Below are 27725 nucleotides of genomic sequence, written 5' to 3'. Positions count from 1 at the left end.
GAGAGTGAAATGGGTGAATGGGAGAGATGAACAGAAAGGGAAAATGAAAGTGAGAGAGGATGAGAAATACAGAGATTAGCCGGAGAAAAGAAGATAACAAAAGCGAGAGGGGGCATGAGAGGGAGAGAGAGAGGGGGAGGAAGAGATATACACAGAGTATATGGATAGTATATCTTTTTTATTTTACTGAATTTCAGTGATGTTCTAGGCCCATATAGTGACATATAGTTTCATTTTAACATAGACGCTAAATTGTAGTAAACATATTATGAACATTTTACAATATTATAGCAAATAAATAATTTTGAAAGGAAAGGACTATTCAAGATACTCCCACTTAAAAAAAATAATAACAAAACACTAACATTCAATACGCATCCATGAGTATAGCGTGCAAGACTACAGTGGATGTAGTTATACTCATTGGAATATAGAAGAGAGTGAAGATGATAGCTTCGGTACACACCGTTTCTTTCATGAAATGGAATATGAAAATGCACACGTTAGCGCGAGGATGAGTGAGTAATGTGTAATGCAGGCACACAACCACTGGCGATTCGTTCAGCACTCCACTCGTTTTATGTACTTGCTATCTTCCGTAGACGTGCTTGGGAGTGGGAGGGGAACTCGCATACGGTTACGCATTGCATGCATGGCATTGAAATGAAACCGAAAATATGGCGGCATCATCATTGCTTGAGAAGATTGGGGATTTTTTAGAGTGTCAGATATGTTTGGACAGCTTCCGGCGACCGAAGGTGTTGCAATGTCTGCACACATTTTGTCAGGAGTGTCTGCTTCGTATGGCGCCCACGGTCCATGACACGGTGATATGTCCGACATGTCGAGAGCAGACCCCGTTGCAAGGAGAGGGTGTGGCAGACTTGAAGAATAACTTCGTGCTTTCGAATCTCCTGGACCTTGTCACTTCGATTCAGAAGCCACTGGAAGATCTGCCATGTGGAGCACCCAATGGGACCACATACACCTGTTCAAACTGCGAGGATAACTCTCCCGCAACTTCTCGTTGTCTCAACTGCTGTGAGTTTCTTTGTGAGGATTGTGTGAGGGCCCATCGGAGGATCCGAGCTCTACGTCACCATGTGATGCGGGACATTGAAGCATGGCTAGCAGCTGGACAGTGCATTCGCAGTCCAGGAGATGGAGAGGAAAATACAAATCTTGTTTACTATTGCCCAGAACATGATGATCGCACTGTAGCAGTGTATTGTGAAGCTTGTGAGCTGGCGATATGTGGTGAGTGTGGTCAGACTGACCATGCCCGACCTCCACACAGGGTTGTGACTCTTGCCGTCGCAGCGGATCGAGAACGAGATCAAATCCGGCTAATCCTAGCCGACTGCAAGCGTAAGCTCGGTGTGTTCTCAACCGCCATTGAGTGTACGGTGCAGATCGCCAAAGACCTCCAGAGAAGATCCGACCGAGCCCAGAAGGATGTGCAGAGACGGGCCCGAGAGTTCCTCACCATAATACAGAACGAACAGGCCCGTCTTATCAACACCCTCCACAAGACCAAGGAGGATAAGGAAAGTGAGATGGCTGCCCACATTGATGGTCTTCAGCGCACTGTGGATATATTACGTAACATGATTTCTATGGCAGAAAGCGCTATATCTTCTGATAGCAGCACAGCCACAGTGTTCTCTGCTAAGTCACAACTAACAACCCGTCGGCATGAACTCGAAAACATCACCATTCTCAGTGTCCCTGCTGATCTTAGCTCTCTTAAGTTTGAATTGAATAATCAAAGCAGTTTTCAAGGGGACTTTCTTGGGAGTATTAAGTCTTGAAAATTAGCACGATTAACACAGTGTGTGTGTCATTCGGCAAATATTGTTGTTGATTGGACTACACCAGTCATTTTACTCCAGTGTCAAATGTTTGCACTTTTTAGGTCAATATATGTGGGTATTATTACAACTCCATTAAAATTGTTACTTATAATACACTCGATGGTGTTAAGTTCAATCTCGAGATAAGGTCAGCCACTGTGACTGATTAACCTAGATGTAAAATGTTTCCTAGGTAATTGGTTATATACTGGCTTGGCGTTTAGCAAAATGCTGTCCTGCCAAGTTCCTACGGGAGTTACCATAAACAGAAACAGATACATATTGTGATTTTACTACTTCAGGGGATGGCTCTCTAGGAACACCAACTTGTTTTTGAAACACACCTGCTAATATTAACATGCTTAATTATGCATTAATATTTGAGATTCGTTTTGATGCGGACCATTAATTTTCGAATATTTTCAATACACTTTTTATCTTAATCTTGAAAGTGTGTTATAACATTTGGTAATATGATTTTCATTTCAATCAGAGGTAAGAAGAAAAAAAAATCAGAAAAAATTATTTTATACACGATGTATTATCATGATAAATCTAAATCTAAATATTTCATTTGCAAAGACAAACATAATTATTGGCAAATGGTACATGGTAATTTTCAAAATCTTTGCATGATTGATGTAGAATCTATACTTGCATTGTATATATTCAAACTTTTGTCATGATTGTATATTTGGGTTTCAAAGATTTGTCACAATGTACATGTAAGGCATTTTTGCACTAGACTATAAAGCTGTAAAGAATATACTTTTCGTTTCTCAGGGCCTTTCACACTCTAAAAACCAACTAGTAAACATGGTTAAATGACTAGATTATAGATTAATAGCCAGCTGTGAGCAACTGATGTAATCATAAGCTTATCTATATTCTCTTCAGAAAATACTGTTCAAGTCAAATGCCACTAGGAAATAGTTTTTTTTTAATCGCTGAAATAATAGTTACATCTGGCTGATCACTTAAATGACTTTTATTAGTTCGGTTTTAGAGTACGACTTATATACAGTATTACCACATTCGCCTGGTGCAATGCTATTCCCTTTATTTCATCAAAAATTATATGATTATCCGTAGTATATTGCGTGTATATAAGATCTACTTTACACGAGGGCTCATGCAGAGGTTATGTGTTAATCGTGTTTTTAAATCAGCTGTAATGTCTTTCTTTCTTGTCGTATATATAGGTTTATAATACAATTCAAGCTTTAACGACAGACATGTCGATGATTGATGGAGGTGAAAATAACATCGCAATGCTTCCTATAGAATATTTTATCATTTTCAATTAATATTCTCTTATTGTTATAGCCTCAAAGGCACACAGTAATATACTGGTTTCGATGTCTACTTTCTATACTTGTGTTAGATTTTAGTAAAACCACATTTTACATGTATATGAAAGATTTATTTATCACAGACTATTATCATGAAGCTACGTGTATATTACCTTTTAATGTAGGCACTATCTGTAGAAAACAGTTTCAAATTTAGGCACAGCTACATTACACACCACGCTCATAACATATTAATTGAAGGTTCTCTGGAAGCCTCCATGTTATGACGGCCACTTAATTTAAAATCTCAGAAAATTTTGAAACTACCCCAAAAGCGGTTAAAAGGTGAACCGACTAATTGCTGGTTAAAAGAAGCCCTGTTCAATTTCATGAACTCTTGTTTTAACCAATAATTGGTTTATCTTACGTGAACCAACTTAAAGGTTGCTTAAAACTTTTCTGAGGGTGTGAAATGCTTTAAATTCTTATATAGGCCTAATTCAGCAATGTGGATATACGTTGGAGCAATCATGTTGGATGTGTATACGCTGCTAACACTCGAGCTTTATGATAGCAAGTTGAAGCTGATCGGCCATATTGCCTGCTCTTTCATATTGGAAATTATGGCAGTCAAAATAAGAGTGACTGATCTTGTTATTTCAATTCATGCTTGACTCGCTTGCATGCATGTCATCATGTCGTTGAGTAGATTGCATCTGGATGTTGCATTATTAAATCGTGTGTGACTCACTGTACTGTGGCGTATGAATATTCTGATATGATGTTTCGATATCGAATAACGACACCGACTTGTGTGGCGAAATTTGCATGTAGGGATGGGGGGGGGGGTATACTATTCTATTGCATGCAAGCTAAAATTGAGGATAAATAAATGCATACAGCGGAGCAATCACAATAAATATATTTTAGTGTCTTAATGACCATGTTTGCTGTTGAAAAATATATGCATATAAATGTTTATAGCCCCCCTCACAATGCAGTAGAGTGGAGGTGTACTTTATAGCAATTTATTTGGGGAATTGCCACGGATGGAGGGGGCATAGGGGCGACCATCCTTATGATTTTCAAGTAGTTGAAGAAAATAGGAAAAAAAGACGGAAAAGGAAGAAAAATAAGAAAAAAGGAGGAAGTAAATAAGAAAATGAGAGATTCTGGCCGTGTATTATTCTATGATCCCCTACTTTTCAACTAAGATAAAAATTATGTCAATGTTATGCACACCCTATCAAAATACCATGTCGTCGCCACTGCCTGCATGTTATTTAGATCACATCAAGAAATTAAATTCATCATGTTTGTATATTAACTGAAGGGATATATAATTATGCATCTTCGTTAATTGTTCGTTCTTTCGCTGCATGGGAGGATGTCTAAAATGTTAAAATACTTGTGGGTTGTTTAAAACTAATCACAAATTTCGACATCTTTATTTGGATCCTTTCTAATATCGTTTACCAAAGGCTTATGCATTGAACTGATCAAATTAGTGACTGAACTATTGCGTCGTAGAACGGAAATTGTTATATCTAAAAAAATATTTTAGAGAATGTGGATTTTATTGATCATCCATAAAGATGTAAATGGGTTTATCTGTTTGAATAACAATCGAGAGTTGTCACCATGTTGATTTTCTCTTAAAAAACACCGCTTTATTGCAACCACTCACCGAAGAATAATACAAGTGCTTTGGTGGCACAGAGTTGATGCATATAATCGCTATAAATTCTAACTTAAATCCCAATTGGTGTCAAATAAAAAGAGTGTGATATCATCAAACTTTTTTGTTGTTCTCATAGTATGTTTTCATCCACGTACCCCCCCCCCCCCCCAGTTAAAACCAGTCTCCTGAACATCCAATCTGATCTTTTGTATTGTAACGATTTAGTTACGTTATAGTCCCCTATTCATATACACTCGAAATATAAAGCTTTTGGAAAGATAAAAACATGGAAGAATAAGTTTTCATTTCGTTAAAGTGCACTCTAAATTTCAGGGATTCAAAATAGATACAGATTGTCTGTGAATAGTGACCAGTCGAATATAAGATTTATTTTTATCTGAGGGGTTGAACTTTAAATCTCAAAAGATTTCAATTCAACTATTTTTAGCTCTATATTTTAAATCCACAAGTTTAAATCTAAATCTAATATTTGGTTGGTCACTATTCACTGCCGATCTGGATTTATATTAAATCCTTGGAGAGTAAATTATTAAAAGAGGTTATGTTGCACTTGGAACTGAAAGGTGGCTAAATTAAAGACCATATTTCCAGAGGTGATGAACCAACATACGGACCAAAGTGCATGGATGTCATTACAAAATTTATTTGTAATGAGCAGGTTCAAAACACCATGTACTGAACTCATGTCATATTGTGTTTTTTCATCACGTGCGAACGAAAAATCGAAACACGGTCACGAAAAATAAAATACTGGGATAATGACAAAAAAAATTGTAAATAATGACGTCATGTTTTCATAATGCATTGTATGTATTTAGAACCTTGGCGCAGTCCAGGGAGAACAATGGAAGGATGACCAAAGAATGAGGCGTAATCTTCTTTAATGTTATTGTTTCAAGTTGGTAAGTCAAAGATAAGTAGATCCTGAATAGAACCTCCGTCTATTCATCACTGGAACTAATCCTCACTAAAGTCCGTGCAGTGTCACTCTTAATTTGCACTATACAAGTCAAACATGGCTATAGTAGGCTTGCTGCTCACAAAAATCGTGAGAAACATAGGTGACAAAATAATATAGCCAAAGAATGTCCGAAAATGGTTTAGCAAAGTTCTGAATGGTAGCACTTCAGCTTAGTACGGTTCCTAGATAAAAATAATAACTGATTACGGTGAAAAATCTGTAGTAACTGAGAGAGGTGGGAGAGGGGCAACCTCTAAATGTGTACCATAATTCTAGTTCGTCCTTGAGTGGTCTTCTTGATGAAGCAATTATGAATATCCGTAATAAATATCTATTATATTTTAACATAATTATAAAAGTTGAAAGTGATGAGAAAGGCCTTGGGTAGATAGAGTAGACAATGAAATCATTTATCTTTGTGAAGAAAAGGAGGGGGAGTGAGGAAGAGAGGTGAATAAAAGGAAGAGGGAATGAGAGAGAGAGGGGGTGGGTGGGGGAGAAGGGGGGGTTAACTTTTCTATTATGTTTCTTTTACCAACTAATGAGAAATACGATTCATTTGTCAAGTGAGTAAGCATGTCGATTATCAATGTATTGTAATGCTTTTCAAAATTTACAAATAACACTCAATATTTGCTGTTTCGTTTTATACATATTCTTTGTTCACAACTCAACCATCATATTGATTTCAAACTCTTATATTCGGAAAACGAACAAGTTTCTGAAATTAAACTTATTAATAATTATTCAATAATTTAACAGATTGGAAATTTAAAACGTAAGAAACAGTAACTATTAGTTATCATTATGAGCTTACTAAATCATATATTATTAAAAGAGGGGTAATTGGTTAACTGCTGAATATCACTTATAACCAGAAAACAAATTATCAAGATCCTGAATCACAAATTTTCCAAAAATACATGGCCCCTTGTGAATTTTTAGTGATTTTTTTTATGGCGTGCTCACTTATGAGCATGATTGTACAAAGACGATCGTCAATGAGTTTAACATGTTCTTCCCGAATGATTTGCCCCCAGAAAATTGTTATATAATATTTTTTGTTATACTCTCTCTCTCCATATATGTTCTCCATCAAGGAAAGAAAATAATTAACAAACTAATCGAAAAAAAAGAAAATGGAAGAAAATTTTATTAATTTAATTATGTCATTTTTTTTTCTCTCTCTCTCTATATATATACACATAGAGAGAGAAAGATAAAGAGAGAAGTTTGAAATTTGCTTATTAAAGGACAATGAATAATATTGTATAGACTATACGCTGACCCAAACATGGAGTAGTGTGTTTGCAGCGCTTTGTGACCGAAAGGAATAAGGCGCTAGCTATATCAAATGACCTTTGGATTAGATCGTTCTAAATTGTATGCAAATAAAAGAGAAAGACTGAGTGCGTGTTGATGCCAAGCCAGAAAATGGCATGAGATTTTAAAAAATTTGTAGCTTTGTGTCAAAATAAAACGAGCATTTTTCTCCTCTTTATATAAGAGGAGATCTTTTCGGTTTTTGCTGTTCCCATTTTAAATTTTTTTTATTTAAGATTCCAAAGTCCCAGCACCATCACTTTACTCCCGGGCATTGTTCACACCCTTAATCTGAAAATGTTGATTTCAGATTATCAGTTTATTTAATTTTTGTTGAGATTTGAGAACTTTGCGATCCACACTCTTCCGCCGACAAAAGTGGCGTCGGAATTGTGACGCCATTCAATGGGTAGTGGACATTCATTCTAACACAGCGCCAGCACGCTGTTTTATACCCGCTTGAATATGTTTTGAAAATTGATCGCCGTTGCTTTGAACGCCACTTGCCTGGTTTCAATGCACCCGTATGCCGGATTAGTGGTGTGCATTGTTTACCCCTTTGCTTTACCCCCATAGCGAAGCCGACGGAGCTGACAGAGCTAAAGTCAAGACTGACGCGATCGTGAACTGTCCTCCCCGTTGGAATGTGATTTGTTTTATTAAAGATCGAAATGAAATACTTGTTGTCTGGTAAGTTAAGTTTTTACACATCTGTTACTCAATTTATTATGTATTTTGTTCTCTTGAATATTCTAAAATTCCAGTTGGAATTTATAAAACTAGTTTAATTAGAGTTGATGTTGGACGCGTGCCTCGACGGGGGCTAAGCTTTGGGCACGCCGCATGCCGCAACGATCCGTGTGGTAATGAGGAGAACCCCGTTGTCGGACCTGAGCAACTGCACGCAGACTGAGGAGAGAGAGAGGGTTTACAAATTTGTTGGGGGGGAGGGGGAGAGTCCGTTTAGATTTAACAAAATAGAGAGTAAGTCTTTGAACTTTTCTTGATGTTTTGGGTCTTATCTAGACTGAATTCTTTGGTCTCTGTTCCGTACATTTCAATCACAATTCATGGAGGAGAGATTGGAAGTAAACAAAGACAGACATTTTCTGTTAAATTTTTGGTGCTATCCTAATCCTATTAAATGTAATCCTAAGAGGCCGATCTCATTATGCTTTCTAAAAACTAGTTTACTGGAAACCGATTCAGGAAAGGAGACCAGGGAAAGAGTTCCATATGCACCCACACCAAAAATAACAGAAGATTGTTTAGACTTCCAGACTTTCCAGTTCATTAACTTAAGATTTTTCTGACTTTTGTCACTCTTGCTTACCTTAGTTGGGACTCGAACTCACCTCATTTTATCTACAGTCGAGTCTCAAGACCTCTTCCCGCTATGCTAGCGAGAAGCGCTGATACTAGAAGGGGTATTTTAACGATTATCAGCCGATAGTTTGTCTAGTCTAGACTCACAGACCCTTTACTGACTAAATAAACCGATGTCTATGGACAATTACACGCACTAGATCCTGCTCAAAATTTGACAGAATAAAGCCATATTTTAATTGGTATGTATTTCCACTCCCCCATCATATATGTTCTATATAAGGGCTAGATATATTATTCTAAACCTTCTCTATGTTTTTATTTTCAATTTTAGTGGGGGTGCATATGGAACTCTTGCCGGAAACCAGTTTGGAAGATCGCTTTGCTAGCGTTCCCACTTGATCACACGAAAGTAGTTTTCAAAATCACTTCACGTAAAGCGATCTTGTTGCTATGGAAATGCTCTCAGTGGGGCGACACATTTCACGTGAAATTCGAAACCGCAGGGTAGGCATTCTACACCCGTCATGTGGAGTAGCGCGCTCAAGGTGTGCGAAGATTGCTTCCCGAAGAACAGTGGTGTGCTCACTTACGCTAAAACCAGTTAAACGAGGCAAAGCGATCTTGAAAACTACATTGCGAGGTGGTTTTCTGAACCGGTTTGGAAGATCGCTTCCAAAATCCTTTCGACCATTCTCACTACACGTTAGACTAGTTTCCAGTAAACTAGTTTTAAGAAGGTAGTGAGAACGGTGTCTTAGTTAGTTACTTCTTCCAGTCTGGTACAGTCCGCCACTGGCGTATTATCGTACCTTGGTATTGTATTAAAACCTATGTACAGTACACTTACGTTGACGTTTCATGTAAATAAATGTGATGTGATCATTTGAGATATGTTTTTAAAAATAAATAGAGGGGTCTAGTATAGATTCACTCATACCAGAACCTTTTGTCTGTTTTAATGGCTGTTAATTTTTGTTGGGTTGTCTGTTTTGTTTTTAGTTTGTTTGTCATTTGACACCGGGATCAACACTTATTTTAAAAATGTCCTTTCTTCTGTTTGTTTGTTAAACTCCTCCTCTCCGCCACTGGTTTAGGCCTACATATGTACATGTACATGTTTGATTGTATGATTTCAGAAAAAGTCATTCTCATGCTAGACTGAAACAAAAGCTAGGTTTCTAAAATCTGCTGAGACCACATGTACATGTAGTTCTCACTCAATTTAATTTCAATTACCATTACTGACACATGCAATTCTGTTGCACATCCAATAGGGTAAATCACAATTCTGTGACATAGTCATTTGGATCAGATCAGATAAAGTTAGATTATAATTCTTTTTGTCAACAAGCATTTGAATTGAGAAAAGGTGTTATTTTCAAGATTCAAACAGAATTGTAGAATGTTCACTTTTACCGTGTGTTAAAACAGAATTTGTAAAGTACAAGAAGCACAAGAATTTGGTCACCAGCTATGTATTAAGTAGATAATGACTTGCTTACAAACAGCTTTTTGAAACAGTCTCTTCCCTTGCCTGGGATCTGTAGAATTCATTTTGCAAGACTGACACAATTCAATTATGTGCCTACCACTTGCTTCCTGATACCATACAGGCTGTGTCAGGTCTACTACACCCCCCATAAAAAAAATTAATTATGATTATACTCATCATAAAATTGACTGATCTTTTTTCTTCAAACAAATGCCCAAAATGTTGTACAGTTACATGTAGTTTGGTCCCCAAATTACTGGCTGTATGATACCTGATGGGTGTTCCATAAAGCTGTTCATAAGTTACTTGTAAAAAACTTTACAAACAACTGGTGATCCTTTCTTGTGGTAAATGATGTACACCATATATTTTAATAAGTGTTGATTAAGTACATAAGAGAGGGTTACCAGTCATTCGTACAAACAGCTTTTATGAGACACCCACCAGTATGGAAAACTTAAAGATTTTTTTGTTCACAATTTTCTCCATAGAGAGATAAATGTAAGAGTATTGTTATTCAAAAGTAAAGCCAGGTATTTATCACCCACTTCCCAAGAAATTTTAAGTGTCAAATTGCAGAAAAGGGGGGATTTCTCGAGCAAAAACACCCATGTATCCTTTAGAATCCAGACGCAAATCTATCATCATTTCTTTTCATAGCACTAATTGTAACCTTCTTCACAAGTGTTGGGTAGCTTCTGAAGAGGCCAGTCTTCTTCCCAAAACAAATTTATGCAGGGAAGAATATGAATGAAAGGGTATATTTACTTAGGGTGTTGTGTTCATGGCTTCTTGGCGAAGAAGTAAAACTGTTTGGTCTGAGGATTAGACCTTCAGGTAGGATCAATACAGTTGGTGGAGGTGGAATGTCCTTCAGATAATAGGGAAGAGTGAAAGCTAAGAATGATGTCTGGAGTATCTTTCAAATTTTAAGTTCACTTGAGCACATCAGTTTGGTCTGATCATTGTTAAGTACCAAGAAAACAGAGTATGTTTAAGCCAAGTTTCTTTCCTCATTTGCCGGTTTTGATGGCTGGTATTTGACAGGCCTGTCAGTTCTAGGCTTTGGTTTGTAATACATAATTGTAACATTACTACCTGATCACCGTAGGACTACAGTGTTTGCTAAGTATTTTAGGTCTACATCTACAGTTCTTGTAGCAATTTAAATAGCCTTTGCAATTTTCATTCAAATTGGTGAAGTTTGAATAATATGTTGCCCCCTGCAAGACTTTCAATATTCCACTCTCTTCCTAAAAGATTTTCTATCTTCCGCTGTCATCATCACCATGACAACTGCATGTGCTATCTCTCCAGCTGTTTGCGGTGAGCTCCTTGTGCAATCAATGATTTATTGCAGATTGTCTTTATTATTAGCAGGCCTGATTATTATTAGTGCTATCATTAGCCAATAGTGTTTTACTTTTAGTGTTGTCCAGCTTGTACACATATTGGTAGTAAATACCAGTACTCTGTAATCTGTGCTCAGTAGGCCTACAGAGCATTACATGTAGCCCCTTTTAATTAGGGACAATGATGGGGTACAAGCGGGCATTCAAATAACCAAGTTTGTCATTTTTCATCCTGGTTGGGGAGCAGCAAATGTAGATTGATCAATGTGAATGGCTCTTTTCCTCTTTTTTGTAATTACTTTCAGAATAACTTATTTCTGTTGATTAATTCCAGATTTTTACCTATTGCAAAGGATGGTTGAATCATAACTTCATTTTGCTTTCAGTTTTAGCTTCTTTTACCATTTACAATTTGTGGAAAGGTACATACATGTAATTTGTACACGTTGAGACGCATGTGATTGTGGTTATACATGTAAATAGGCCAACCAATTGAAGAAATCAAAACATTTCAAAACTTTTCTGTGCTCATCATTAATGATTACGAACGAAACTTTATTCCAACTGTTTCAATGGTGAAGAAAACTATTTAATTTCATAATGTCCAGAAAGTTTCAATATTTGACTGCCAAATGTGTAATATAGTTCGGAATTCGATAAAAAAAATCCTGTTGCTACATTTGTATATTGGCTACCTAAATGTATATACTTTATTTATACACAACTTTATACTGGAAAAAAATGGAATTAAGTATAAATGTACAGGCTTTTAAGAACTTTTTATAACTATCACCATACAATTGAGTGCATTTAGGCCTATCTACTAAATACGATACAACCACATCCATCTTGTTCTTTGTTATGCTGCTATCAAAAGCCCATTTTCAATTCATGAGAAATGGTCCCGTGGGTTCCTTTGTAAAGGACAACAATGAATAGAAATTAGCCATTGAGGGAGAACAACCATAGCAATTCATCATTGTCTGCATTAAAAATCAATTCTGTTTGCATAATTTCATCTCTTTTTAACTAGATGTTCTAGTTTTTCAATTATTATTCATATTATTTGGGTGGTGGGAGGGGAGGGGTGCTTTCCTGTATTTAATCTGAATAATTTTGTATTAGAAATACTTAAAGCCCAAAAGAATCTCTAAAGGATGGATCTTTATCAATTTTCAGTCATTTTTTTTGGGGGGGGGTGGAGGATAAAGGGGAAAGGTTGGATTGTTTGATCAAAGATTGCAGTCTCTTTTCCCTTTGATTGTAAACAGAAGAATAGAACAGGAAATCTACTTGTAAAGTTGTTCAAAACTCTTCCTAAATCTCTTTAGATTAGGATCTAAATCCATGTGAGCGACATATGCCCCATAGAATAGGGATTTCACCATTGGTTCGTAAAATCTGGGAAGTGGTATTTGATAGTTACAATGATAAAATGATCATGCTCTGGTAAAGATGGAAAGCATATTTTCAAAGGTGTTATTTTCATTTAAATTGTAAACAAGTGTTACATATTGTATCCCAAACATGTAGGCCTACTTGTAGGAGGGTTTTGTCAGTGGTCTGCGTGTAGACTTGTAGTGAATCAATGCACTGGTAAAGAGCAGTGTTTTTTACTATTCCCAATATTATCAATAAATAGACCATCAAATTACATGTAAGAATCATCATGTATAAATAATTCATTTATTTTGTATATTAAAGGGTTTTAAAATCAATGTTTCACACACTGATTTGTAATGAATCTGTATGAGAAGTATGTGACCAGACTTTATGAGTGTACCCAAAAAAAAATTTCAAATAAATTCTTGCATCATAAATAAATTATGTAATCTATTACATGTACAGGCCTATGTATCGATGCAAACATGTAAAAATGGCACTGAAAATCATCTTAATTTGACAAATGAACCGGTGTTATAGCTATAGTGGTATGGGTCTAATTGGCACAGAAGATTTCTGACCACCACTCATCATAAAAACACTGCTTCCGTCCATTAATTTCAAATGAAAAGTGTGTCAAAACTAACTCCTTGCAAAGAGGAATTGCATTTGCAATACCATCTTTAACCTTGTTTTATTTGCATGATTTACATTAATCATTCTTATTTTTGTTAAATACATGTATTACAATTTACATGTAGTTTGTTTTCAAAGATTTGCTAATATCATATTGTTATTCATTGATGGACTTCACTTTTGGCTTAAAGACCACTAAATCTGCCTGTTAAAACTTTGTAATGCCGTGAAACAGCGACCACCACTAAAGTGGGTCTAGTTGAATGGTGAAATAAATCATTAAATAAATGGAGTAAAAATCTTCATTTTTTAGTATTATCTGTTTTCTACCAGCTGACTCACATTTTACCAGTTTTTTTTATTGTACGTAATGTGGTACCCCCAACAATAATAGTATTCTACTTTCTTTCTTTCTTTCTCACTTTCAGATTCATAGAAAATCAATTCAACAGCGGATGAAGAACTTTCAACTCGCCATTGCAGAGATTCGAAACACATTTTGACTTCAATTATTTCCAGTTTAACTTCTCCTGCATGGTGGGAGACATCATCCTTGCACCATTTAAGATCTGTGTATAAATGAATAACACAATATGCATGAAACCAGTGATGAAGTTATTCATTATAATGAGATATTGATCCAGAAATGCAATTGGTAGCATACTGTGTATGGAATTCGGCATGCTCGGTTGCCAGACGGCTATTTAAATATTCATGAAGTGATTACTGAAACTGCCAAAACATGCCATACAGACTTATTACTGGAATGTAATTTTAGATTTTGTAGCTTCTATAAAAACCGTTCATTGACTAGTGGAGACCTTGATGTCAGACAGTCAATTATTCACTGTAAACGGGATATTATAATCAGAGGTGCAAGCATAGATATTGATGACAATGATGAAGCGGTCATTTTTAATTGACGAGAGTTGAATCGCCGCCGCAGAAACCAGCTGCCATGATGGTCATCAAGGGACACTTGGGGTCAACGACCTCAGGAGGAGGTCCGAGGCAACTCAAGCCTCAGCCCATCAAATCCTGGACAGCCAAGTCGGAGAAGGTGTACGAGAAGTCGAGGGAGAACGGGTTTGTGCCTGCACAGCGGGGTCTGTACACCAAGACTAAGAATCCCCTGCCCGTCAAGTACACTGTCAGAGGAGAATGGGAATTGCAAGAATGCGAGGTGAGATATCGTCAAATGCTTTCATACACTTTCGGTCACAAAAATATCAGTTAATGATTACGATAAGTTGTCAAAATACATGCACTTTGCTAATTAAGTTTGGGAAAATAATGATTTGCTTTGTCACAGTTCGCAAAATGCCTTCTAGGCTAGGGCAGTGGCCATTTTTAGTCAGCTCATGCACTATAGACTCTACAAAGGACAACTGAAAAGTTTTGAGCCTAAAATAGAAAGGATTGAAATATCAAGACCAAATTTGGGCCATAAAATCTTTCTTATTTCTTAATCCTACCATTTCCTTGGCCATAGCAATATCTAGTCATATTTTACAGGTTCCTAAATTTAAAAATCAGACTCAATATAGCTATGACCAAGAAATCGGGGGGGGGGGGTGGGATTAAGAAATTGAAAGATTTTATGGACCAAATCTGGTCTTCATATCTTTATCCTAAGTTCTATGTTAGGCTCAAAACTTTTCAGTTGCCCCTCCTGTATATTGTTTCCACACCATTCCCGGTCTTCTCTAGAAGGTATTTGCGATCAAAAAATGATCAATGATCAAGTTAGTATAAAAGCACAATAAGCTTGGGCAACAAATATGTATAATGAAAAAGGAATTGTGGAGGAGGCTGAAAATCATGGACAAGATGTAATGGCTTTTATTTTAAAACACAAAGAGCGGAGTTATACAGAAAGGACATCACTTGATAGATTTTTTAAGTCATTAAAACAAAAATATGATTATGGCAGGGATGCAAAAGTTCATTCAACTACTTAAGGAAACTTCACAGCCCTGAAAAACATACTGAACATTGTGCTTTACATCCGATACATGTACTATGGGTGCTATATGTTCTTTATCAATTACGGTTGTAATGATAATTGCTGGTTTAGCACAGGCAAGTCGAATTGATTTTAACACCTTCGTATTCTCCCCCAAGTCAGTATCCTTTGGCGAAAGCTTTATAGGGGTGACATATAATCAATAAATTGGGGCTCGTCCTCCAGGTGAAATTGGTGAGGGATGCACTTCCTTTTCTTTCGGATAAAAGTCATACCAAAAAGAGACGCCTAAAGTGGTCAACATGTAGGAGTGCTCACTTTGTATCCACATGGATGTATGTAACGCCCTATACAACACCGGTTCCATGACACGTGCTCCGGAGACAATTGCTTCACTCTAAATTCCACACACTAATGGAAGGACCCTTGATTTAACACTATACCCTATCCTAAACCTAAGATAAAACCCTAAATTGCAACCGTAGCCCTAACCCTACAGTGTATATCTTAGACGAAATAAAGCCTGGAGCAATTGTTGCCAGAGCAAATGTCGTGATACCTGGAAATTACACAGAAAATGCCCTACTGCAATCTCCCTTTTCAAGCCAATTTTAAAGTTATCAGGCATTGGATGTTCTTCCTTCAAATTAGAAAATAGAAATGTTGTTCAGAATTTGAAATGCATGTTTTCAATATTTGAAATAAAGCACAATGCATGTACATGTATGCATCTTAGAAGTGTTTAGTCACTTTGTAAAACCATGCGCATAGTTTTTAGCAGCATAAACCATGGTTTTTGCCAGTTCATAAAATCATTCAATTGATGCATGTACACGCCACATGCGCACAACATATACCTAAGGTCAGGGTATTGACCTCTTAATTCGCACCATTCTGGAGACTGCTTTAGTAACAGAAAGAATTGTTTGTGTCACAAGGGATGGGGATGTGCCGGTTTGTACAAAATTTAGATATGCTCTTATTCTTTAAATAATAAGAATTTGATCTGAAATTGGTATTCTATAGAGTTATAATGAGAGGCTTTCAGAATACCAGTACCGGTATGCAGAAAACTCAGTTTCGAAAATTTGATCAAAAGTTAGGTTTATTTCGATTTGTAAAGTCACTAAGAACAAAATACAGGCTTGTAGAAATGATGCATGCATTTTAGTATTTGTCATTAATATCTCAAATTTTCAAAATTGTAACCAAATTAAAAAAAAAAAAACAAGGACTCAAAATAAGAGTCTATTCAATGTCTTCTTTAAAAAAAATTGAGCGATTCCATCTACATTTATGTGCTTAGCTGCTTCTCATTTTCTTGTCCAACATGTATTTTGATTGATTTGTTGACCATTGTGCTTGAGACCAGTATAGAGTATACAAACACCCATGCTCATGCTCTTATGATAGCTATTTAAAAAAGAGGCATAAGTTCTAGTCTACATTTCATGGACTAGTTGGCAATTTTTTTTGCTGTATCTTTTCCAGAGCAATGATTGAAGTTTTGCTGTATTTTTGTATTTTTTTGTTGGTTTTTTTCCCTCCGATGATACAATATGCAATATCTACTTCATCCAGACCCTCGCCTGCAGTATAAAGTCTAATGATAAATGATGATAATAAATATGATTGCTTATATAGAACCTCACACTTCTTACCCCAGTGGCTTTAGCACAGCAGTTATAGACTCTCTGTATCAAGAAATAAATTTCTGCCAGGTCCCCATTTACCTCACCAGGGTAGAGTGTGGTACAATATGGACAAATTTCATGCTGAGCATGTATACATGCTTGTATACAGGTCTGTACATAGATAGAAATAATATTAAAGTACAGCATACTGTACTTCAATGTTGTATAACAATGCTAAATACAATGAAAATTTCATCGTGTTTAAATGGTCTCTCTCCCTGTTTTCTTCTTTGAGAAGACTACATCTTCTTTGAGAAGACTACATTATCAATTCTGATCAGTGGAATGATAAAAAGCTATTTGGAGATTTATGGTTAGCCTTTGTACACATGTACATTTAAAAGTAAAACTATTTGCTAAAGTCCAATATTACACTAGATACACCGTGTAGTGAGCAGAGCTAGAAACATTGCATTGGTGATTCAATTAAACAAAATATCCATGAACAAGGATCAATTTTGGAGTTACATTCAATGATGAAGGAATTTACTTATGATCTTATATTATGTACCTTTAATGGAAAAAAGCTCTCAGAATTATATTAATTAAATCTTGATCTGTTTCTGTAATAATGGGGACATCGGTCAAACCATTCACTCGACACATAAGATCAGGATCTATCACTCAGCTGTTTCGGAGTGAATCTAGTGGCAGTTCAACTGAAAAGGTAAGTACTTTTAATGTTCAAATTTCAACATATTTTCTGGTTCATCTTTGTTTTCTCATATTAAAAAAGTTTTTTTCTTTATATCTTTAATGATATAATTTTTGTTTTGTTTTGTTCAATCCAATTCTAGGAGCACTTAACATGGCTGAACAAAGTATTGAAGAAGAAGAAACACAAGCCGTTGACGGACTTCCGCAAGAGTGTGTCAGATGGTCTAACTCTAGTCAACTTGTTGGAAATTTTGTGTGAGTATAATTTACATGAAATATGTTCCATAAGGTTCTCATGAGTTTATAAATTCTCTTTTCAAATACAGGTGAGAAAAAAAGACAGGCGTGTGTAGACAGTACAAGTACGTATAGTTAACCAAAAATGCTTGTGAACAACTACAGAAACATTTTGCTCATGCAAAAGTATCAGAATATATTTTTCAGGGTGGCGGCAGTTTGATGTGGTAATGTACTTCAGTCCGTTCCAATTTACAGTTTGAATTGAATTCATCATATTTAATTTGCAAGAGTTTTATTCTACATTTTCTTGGCCAAAATCTTGAAACTGCCCTTTCCTATATACACATTTATTTTAGGTGTATAAATCTTGTAAGCTTTGTTGCTATACATACAGTCATGTAAGCTTGTCTATTACTATTGTGATGTTTTTAATCCTGGCTCCTATACTACTTGAGGTAAACAGAATTACTGGTACATTCAAGAAAGGAAAAATAACACAATTAAAGTACAAAGAAACCACTTTTAAAGGCTTAGCAAGCGCTTGGGTATGCTTTATTCTGTAGCATTAATGTTCTACACAATATTTTTATTGTAATCCCCATCATTTAATCAGTAATCACCAATACAAATTCACCCAGTGAATGTTACGTTGTATGTTACAATGAAAATAGCGAAAGATGACCAATGCACAATAGCCTTAAAATCAGTTATGACTAATCAACAACATTCTTCAACGATCATCAAACATTCTTCCCATTATGACTACTGTCTTTATACAATAGGCAAGAAAGACATGTCTTATCACTATTTTTTCATGTCCTTTTATTTTCTTTGCTCTGTGACCTTTGACCTCCTCCACCCTATTTTTCAACAAAACATGTTCCATTTGTCGCAGCTCCTTATAAATGGCTTTATGAATGTAAAGGACATTATTGATCTTCACTGTAATTGGCTTGACGTGTTCTTGACAGATGTGAAAGAAAAATTCCTATAGAAATTGAACAAAACATCTGCAAGTCTGCTCAGTTTGGGACAAATAAAAGATCAGATAATTCCTCAAGTTCTCACTTCTGTAGTCATTTTGAATTTTCTTGACCAAATGTTCATCTAGGAAATTGAACAAAATATCTAAAAGCTCAGTATGGGACAAAGATCAGATATTTTCTCAGGTCCTCACTTTTTAAGTTATTTTGAATTAACTTGACCAAAAATTTCCATAGAAATTGAACAAAATACCTACAAGCCTGCTCAGTTTGGGACAACGATCCAGATACTCTCTCAAAACCTCACTATTGTAATTGTAGTCAGTTTGAGTTTTCTTGATGTGTGAAACTGATGATCATTATGGAATTTCCCTTCTGTTTTATTTAGCATGTACATGTACCTTAACATGGTATTACATTGACATGATCACCGGGGAGGACTGAGAAAGAAGGAAGCGAAAACTTTTTTACTCTATCCTTGGAACTATTCTTTTCCCATATACTTTGTATCTTTAAGTCATCTCTAAGTGTTTTGTTTGTGTTATTTCTGAATACACCCCTCACTCAATATATAGGCATTTCATTAAATTCAGGGAAACACTTTATAATCCTTAATAGCCTAGTAATGGTCTTACTACAGCACACGTCATCACGCATTCTGCAGTCATCATGTGTTATTGGTATCAGGTCCGATTCCAGGGACAGCCATTCATTGTACCAACCCTTCGCTGCCATCGGAGCATGAACCCATGTTCCGCTCAGTGTACTTTCTAGGTCTATTAATCAATACCTTCTCTTCATTGGAATCTTACCATCTTGTTCATTAATTATTAAGTTGCGCTCATTAGAAGAAAATGATACAAGATCTTTATGAGTCTGGCCAGAATCACCTGTAGGTCTCAGAATTGCATTATTGGATTGTAAAAGATAATCATTTTAGTGGTTGATTAAACCTGACTGTCATCAGAGAATGTTTAGGAATGAATAAGTTTCTAGGATTTTGTATTTTAGAAGCATTTTCATATTGATCAATGAAATTCAAAGGAGTTTTCAATAGTTATTATTAAGGCAGATGTAATTTTTTACTTACATGTAAACCTGTCCTTTTTTTTACAACCATTCTTATACACAACTTTCACATTCTTTGGAAACTATACACTGACTGTATCGTGGTCCTTTCCAATTAAGAAAGAAAGAAAAATGAAATGCATTTCAGAGACACTAAAATATAATCATTTCTTTCCAGTTAGAATAACTGTTATTTTGTTGAGTACACTTTATCTGATAACACAATGTGGTATGACTTACTTAGTCGTCTGAGAATACTGGAGCGTGCTTTGATTGCAATAAGGATAGTAGCAGAAGAATCATCTGCTTTATTTACTGCACTGATGGGTGTCACTCTCATCTTTCTATTTTTTCAGGAAAAAATATAAGGAAGCTATTAAATGATTTTTATTTTATTTAAATGACGTTTTTTTAGGAATAAAGTATACTACTGAATGATTTCCTGAAATCGGATAATCATATCAATTTAGTTTAAATTTGAGAAAAACAAAGCTTTACAAGAAAATGGTAGAAATTAACCAAAATGTTCCCATTTGGTCTGTGGTAGTAGTATTAAGTTAATGATGATGACTAGATCAGGCGCACTAATTGCGCTGTATGCATCCAGCACTATGATCATTATGATTGCACATTGTGCATGCTCAATACCTAACAGCTTCTCAAAGATTAAAATCTTCTTTACAATGGTTTGAAGAAATCAATACGAAGCTTTAAATCGATAGTCTGAAGTCGATGGGGTAGGAGTGAGAGTGTGGTCGCACGGCAAGAAGAGTCCCTTCCCTTGTAGTTTGAATGACGCACTTGACTCTTGGTGAAGGAAAGGAAAATGGAGCCTATTTGTTTAGCAGTGGTTTTACCATCAATAGTCTCAAGACTATTTAAATAGCAGGCTGTAATTGCTGGAATCTTAAGCACCTCATTTTTAGTCAATATTTTTATTTAGGCCTGGGTTTCATGGTCTATTGATGAGGTGAAAGTGTGTTGTCCTTTTTATCCAACATGTAGGTGTTATGAGGTTGAAGGGCCGTTACATCAGTGGATAAATCTTTTTTGCTAAAAATTGGGGTGTTAAATCTGCATGACCCCAGTTGGTTTCCTAAGAGGGCCACACCTTGAGATGGTAAACTTACACCCTTGAGTTTTAATATATAACACCAAAGAGTGTAAAAGTAACAACCAGAGTGTTTTAATACCAGAAGTGTTTTAATTACACACATGGGTGTTCAACACCAGAGTAAAATGACAGGTGTGGTCCTCTATGTACACGTCCCCCCCTGTGCCCCCCCCCCCAGCTTTTGCTCTGTATACTAGTAGTATATGATTTCTATGAATTTGGAGAAATACCTTTAGAAGGAACACTTTTTATTTCTTCTGAATCAAATTTGACTAATAATGGCACCATTTGGGCGTCAACTCTAATCCAAGTGACTCGGATTCAGAGTAAATTTTACTTGGATTGGTGTGGCATCAGCCGAAAACAATTTGATCATGAGTCAAATTCACTCAGAATCAAGTCACTTTGACTCAGCTGACTCCAGACTGGCACTATATAACCAAGTCAAATTTGACTCCTCAGAAACAGGATTGAAGAAGAAAGAGAGAGAAAGCAGAAGCTCTTTGTCGGCACTTTAGAAACATGAGAGAGAAAAAAATTCTCCTACTTTCTCAAAATCTTAAATTTTGAAAGAGTGAGAGAAAGAGAGATATGGGGAGGGGTTAGTCTGCCATGCAAACCCTTCACTCGAGTAAAGGGTCTGAATTACAGCCTACTCATGTCTTGTGTACTGAAGGCCCTCTCGCTAGCTGAATTGAAACAGCAAGTTTTGTCTGTGCTAGTCTTTGCGTGGAGACACACTTGTTGACCAAAGTTTCAATCAGGGTCTGTGCCTGCAGACTAGGGAGGGGTAGGGTCCTAGCAGGATAGAGATGAATAGATTACCATTGAAATGAGTAAAGAAAATGACCCATCATTGATCTGCCCTAATTTGCCTTTTCATATTTACATTAGACCCTCTTAGTGGATGGTTTCCCCCATTAGTGAGCTTAACCAAACACGTTTAATGGGTTACAAGTTCATGGATGTGGTCGTGTAGAGGACATGTAGGACCCAACTGATTTAGGAAAAATATAGTGATACACGTACATTTGCATTCACATCATGAATCCGGTTTAAGTCACAAGGCCATTTCAAACAAAACTTCAAATGAAAATTACCTGTTTTGGATGTTCTTTAATGATGATGATGATGAAGATTACAATATTAATGAATTCAACAATGAAATTTAATATGCGATAATGTTCACATGTTATGTTGGTTTTCCCTTAGAAACTTGGGTACCATTCACTTACACACATGCCAACTTCTCTAAGCTGAATGTAATGTAGCTTTTTTTTTTTTTATTCGCTTGTCAATCTAGAAATTTGTTCATAAGGTGCAACATGCAATAAAAGGATCTTATTCAACTCCTTAGCATTTATCGATAAAAGCTGTTTTTGTAGTGAAAGGCAATTATAAGATAAACTGCATGACTTGATCCAATGATAGACCCTGAACTTTTGTTTTGTGTTCCAGAGGATATAGCAAATTGATTTACAAACATTTGAATGACACAAACTTTTAAGCAATACAGGGTGAATTACTAAATCCTTTGAATTTCGTCTCATGCCAATTTGTCCAATTGCCAACTCGTCGACTATCATTTGGTCTACCATCAGTTCATCCACTATCCACATGGTCTAACTGCCAATTCGTCCACTCACCAGTTCGTCTAATAACCAGTTGGTCTGATAGCCACTTTATAGTCCATATACCATTTAGTCTAATTGGACTAAGTGTTAATTTTGCAAACAAATGAAAATGAAATGGATATTAGACCAACTGGTTATGAGACGAAACAGTCATAGATGAAATGGTGATTAGATGAAGTGATGATTTGACCAAATGATTGTTAGACGAAATGTTCATGGACAGAATGGCATTAGACTAAATGAAAGTAGACCATGTGGTGAGTGAACGGGTTGGCAGTAGACGAATTGGCAATTAATTTACCGTATATTAAAACCAATCAATTAGTAAAAATATTTTGTTAAGTATTAAACAAACAAAAAACTAAATTATTTTTTTAAATTGGTAGTTTTGCACAAAATAAAGGATAGATAGTTGGTTGATTCCCTCAGATGATTAATTGTAAATTGATTATAATTGATTTTCTTGTTTTCCATGTGAAACGAAGGCCATAAAGCAAAATGAGAGCCATTCGGCCAACTATTCAATGACGTCTTTTCTAGGAAACCTCATTTAGGAAAGAGAATACTAGAAAGAAACAAGTCGTGAATACCAATGCACACCTTTGTGGGATGAACAATCAAGAGAGTAACACTCTTGGATTTTAAGTCAATTTACTTGACATGATCCGTCTTTCGGAATCAACTGTAACAAGACAAACAAATGTGCTACCATCACACCTCTCCACAAAGGTAGATACATTATCCACAAAGGGACATTATCCCTCGGAGACCTTGAGCAGGCATTAGAGTCTTCTCCGTCTTCTTTACAAGCCATCGACCTTCCACCACTCTGCGACCAAAATTGGCTTGATCCTTCCTTGGGCCTATCGATTTCCTAGTGGAACCAGTATTGATTACTTTGTCTTTCTGTTGAAGACCCATTTACTGTGAACCAACAATGACAGGGATAAACTGCAATTACAATAGATGATGAGTATACCAATGAGGGCTCTTAAGATGCAAATGATAAACCCCCTTGGGGTTTGTCAAGAAGTTGGTGATCAGGGAGGGGGGTATTGCTGGGGTTTTATTCAAGATCCATAGCAAGTTGAGTGTCTTTTTTGTCATTTGAAAGGCTTCATTTAGTGTTTTATAGCTCACCATTAGGTGATGATTGAGCAAACAATACTGGGCCCTTTTGCGTAACAGAGTTGCCAGTTGTATGCAATACAGAAAAGGGAACAGTTCATAGATTTTTATGGAGAATTTCACGGAAGACACACTTGTTCCAGGCTTAAAAAATTAAGAAATATACACTTAAAATCATGAAATTCACCATAAAAATCCTGTTAAGATTGTTATACGGGTGCCCATCAGGACCAAAGAATCAAGAATGCATTCTTGGGTTGTTTGTGCCAATGATGTAAAGATGAGAACAAATCTCTCTTTTCAGATTGCTGATAATTGATGATATTTTTTTGTTCATCCCCACTTATCTTTGGCATCAACAATCTTATTTGCTAAATTAATGGTACTCTACAAAAACATCTTGGAAACAAGAAAATGAGATTGGGCAGATATGTCATAACTTGCCGGCAGACGTTTAGATCATTTTCTAGGCATATCCCTATATAGTAGCATGAAATGATCGAAATATGATAGTTGAAGTCATGACATTCAAATTGGGCCCAAATTTCGTCAAGTTGATTTTCTCCCATGGGATTTCTAAATGTACAATTTGATCTTGTATAAATTACCGTCTGTTAGCAAGATGAAGATGGAGAAAATGAAGAAATCGATATCACCCTGTAATCTACATTTATTATGATTGATGAGCATTGTGATTCTGTTTACCCCTTTACCATCATCCAAGCTTCAGGGTCAGAGGTCATCAGGTATTGAATATCAAATCCATGGAATGCGCTACGAAATATTATGTTTCTGCATACTAGTAGTCTTCAACACAGCCTTAATTCATGATTGAAAATGGTATAGTTTCCAAGACATGGATTCATGTTCCTGGTGTGTGCAAAATTTGAGAAAAGGCAGGTTTTAAATGATACATAAAATCAATAACCAAATCCTAATATTTATGATGATAAATTGATTCATATAGCTCCTGTATGTAGATGATACAGTGTGCTGTTTACAAATTAATGTATTATTGTTTTCAGATACCTTTTGAATATGTCAAGTTTGGTAATGTTTCTTAAAACTAGGACAGTTTCATGTTTCTTCCGAAGATGTGGTAGAGTTTTGAAAGAATTGAAGCAGTCTATTTTCATATTTCTACAGAGAATTGTAATGTCACTGATATGTGCATGTCGGCCTATGTCCATCCACATACAGATCATTTTGAAAGAAATACTTTCTTTGTGCTGTAAGTGTGATAACTTTGTTAAAAGACTACATTGGATCCCTGCAGGGTATAACAAGCTGGGCGACAAGAAACTTCCAACTAGAAAACATGCCCATGGCTACATGTACGAGTCTGTAGAAGGCCCTCCTTCATATCTGGAACAATTTAGGTTGTCATGGCGCTCCACCAAATCGTATTACTTCAATTTCTCAGCAAGTTTGTTTCTGTAGGAACATAAGAAATGGAATTGGGTTACTCTATCCTTTCTTATGAGTTGGAATGTGAGCTGTTGGTTACCATGGTTTTGTAGGTAATGGTGAGTGATTTTGAGTTATTTGGGTGAAGTCTGGTTACTTAGGTAAAACTGGAAGACATTCAGGATTGCAGGTTTGTTCAACTATTAGGGCCTGAACATATACTACTCAAGTTGGTTGTATTTAAATATCAATTTAGATTATTCATAACACTTGCAGATCTGTATGACTACTGCATGAACATGTGTTGTATCATATGAATATGAACATAAATTTTAATGTCATCGGAATGATAACTTTTTTTATTTAAATGATATGGCTCTCCTTTGTGTACATATGCATACTGGTAGAATTGCTTCTTTGTTGATTTGTGTATGTCTCTTGTTCAGCAGTTGGATATCGCAAAATAGTAGAGGTAGGGCTTATCATATATGTTTTTAAGAAGAAAGAGAAAGTTATTCAGTGTAGTCTAATCATGAATAACAAAATTAGTTTGCACTTTATACACAGATCAGGTTTTTGGTTTGGAAATTATTCCATCTACATACATGTGCTGTACATATTCATATCTAACAGTGGTACATTTTCATACATGTGTATTGATGTGAGGTTGTGCACTGCTTGAACCATATAATCAGATACCCCTGCCTATTGAGTCACATGCATTTCATGCACCTGCGATATTGAACTTCAATACAAAGAAAATTCACAATTCATTTGTCAGGGCAGCAGTCTGGTCTGGAGTATATTGAAATAGGTTACAATGAGAAATAGGTGACCTGACATAATTGATATCAAATTAAAACATCTTTTTCTTGGCTTTACTTTGAACCAGAAGGTATCAGTTGGATTGTTCTGAGCATTTGAGTTCAGTCACTGGAATATCAATTGAAAATTGATATTTTTTGGCTAAAACAGGTAGCAATTCAGATCCTTATAATCTTTTTTTTTTGCCAACTAGAGATGAAGGGGAGGAGGAATAAGCTGGACATCTTTCTGTCTGTCTGTCGCCTATCACAAATTTTTAAGATAAAGTGACTAATGTCTTTAAATCAATAGCTTGGATAATAACCAAACCAAGGTCAGGTGGACAAGACATTGTATGACTATAATCTTACAAAATTATAATAATCCTTCATTTGATACTGATAATATTCATTGGTGACTGTACAGTACTGAATAATTTGATCTTTGACATCACAACCAATGCAAACTGTATATATAGAACCAATGATGAATTAAAGATATGATTTTATTGGTAGGGACTTGGATGATCATACACAAAGTATAAAGCTGGTAAAAGTTTTAACAAGCTCAAACTTAAAGGGATGGTCCGGGCTAAAAGTATGTATAGCTTGATAAATAGAGTAGCATTCACAGAGCAAAATGCCGAAAATTTCATCAAAATTGGATAACAAATAACAAAGTTATTGAATTTTAAAGTTTAGCAATATTTTGTGAAAACAGTTGTCATGAATATTCATTAGGTGGGCTGATGATGTCACATCTCCACTTGTTCATTTGTATTTTATTACATCAAATTAGGTTTATTCAAATTTTTTCCTCCAAGAACTAGAAAAATTGGATCGACAACTGATTTAGTGCATTAGATATTTATCGCTGCAACTTATTTCATTATAAGGGAGACATATTATTCACACAAGTATGAAATAATGAAAAAATTATGATTTTATGTAATAACATAAGAAAACGGAAAGTGGAGATGTGACATCATCAGACCACCTAATGAATATTCATGACGAATGTTTTCACAAAATATTGCTAAACTTTAAACTTCAATAACTTTATTATTTGTTATCCGATTTTGATGAAATTTTTGGCATTTTGCTCAGTGAATTCTACTCTATGTATCAAGATATAAATATTTTCAGCCCGGACCATCCCTTTAAGTTTGAGCTTGTTAAAACTTTTACCAGCTTTATACTTTGTGTATGATCATCCAAGTCCCTACCAATAAAATCATATCTTTAATTCATCATTGGTTCTATATATACAGTTTGCATTGGTTGTGATGTCAAAGATCAAATTATTCAGTATTCAATGGGGGGTAGGGCAAGGTGGAAAGAAAGGATTATCTCTAAATGTAAGTGCCGGAAGCATATCAGTAATGGCTAGCTTACTCTGGCATGTCTAGAGTTGAAATAATGAAAGGATCTATGATTTATAATGCAACCACAAGTAATTTATCATGGGAACTGTTGAATTTATGGTAAGGTGATGGAAATGAAGTGGGTATTATCAAGTTTTCTGGATTGGTGATACACATATATGTGGCAAACTTGGCAAACATTAATAGGCTATTTGAATAAAAACAAGGATTCATCTATTATATCCATGTCCAAAAAAAGATTCACATCTTGTTCCCCACAGGTGACATATTTTCAAGAAGTATGAAATTAAATTATGTAGTTACAATACAAATTGAGATTATGA

General features: G+C 35.7%; 2 protein-coding genes across 3 annotated transcripts in view; both read left to right on the top strand.

The window, feature by feature from the left end:
- Positions 1–577: 577 nt before the first annotated feature.
- On the top strand, positions 578–4933 carry LOC129265759 (tripartite motif-containing protein 3-like). The gene has a single exon (XM_064102620.1). It carries the CDS (start codon positions 678–680, stop codon positions 1809–1811), a length of 1134 nt encoding a protein of 377 aa, XP_063958690.1. The 5' UTR covers positions 578–677; the 3' UTR covers positions 1812–4933.
- A 2699-nt stretch (positions 4934–7632) lies between these two features.
- LOC129265194 (uncharacterized) overlaps positions 7633–27725 on the top strand; it is a 52270-nt gene continuing 32177 nt past the window's right edge. For both annotated transcript variants that reach the window (XM_064102619.1, XM_064102618.1), the window contains exons 1-3: positions 7633–7821; positions 13752–14506; positions 17781–17895. In XM_064102619.1, coding sequence (XP_063958689.1) covers positions 14282–14506; positions 17781–17895 — 340 coding nt within the window. In that variant the 5' untranslated portion in view covers positions 7633–7821; positions 13752–14281. The remainder of the gene's footprint in view (positions 7822–13751; positions 14507–17780; positions 17896–27725) is intronic.

Source organism: Lytechinus pictus, chromosome 7, assembly GCF_037042905.1.
Source record: "Lytechinus pictus isolate F3 Inbred chromosome 7, Lp3.0, whole genome shotgun sequence".
Classification (NCBI taxonomy): Eukaryota; Metazoa; Echinodermata; class Echinoidea; order Temnopleuroida; family Toxopneustidae; genus Lytechinus; species Lytechinus pictus.
Note: the sequence above shows the minus strand (reverse complement) of the source record. Positions and strands in the feature narration are given on the sequence as shown.

Excerpts from the sequence above, each read along its gene's own strand:
- LOC129265759 (XM_064102620.1), top strand. The coding sequence starts at position 678 with ATGGCGGCATCATCATTGCTTGAGAAGATTGGGGATTTTTTAGAGTGT.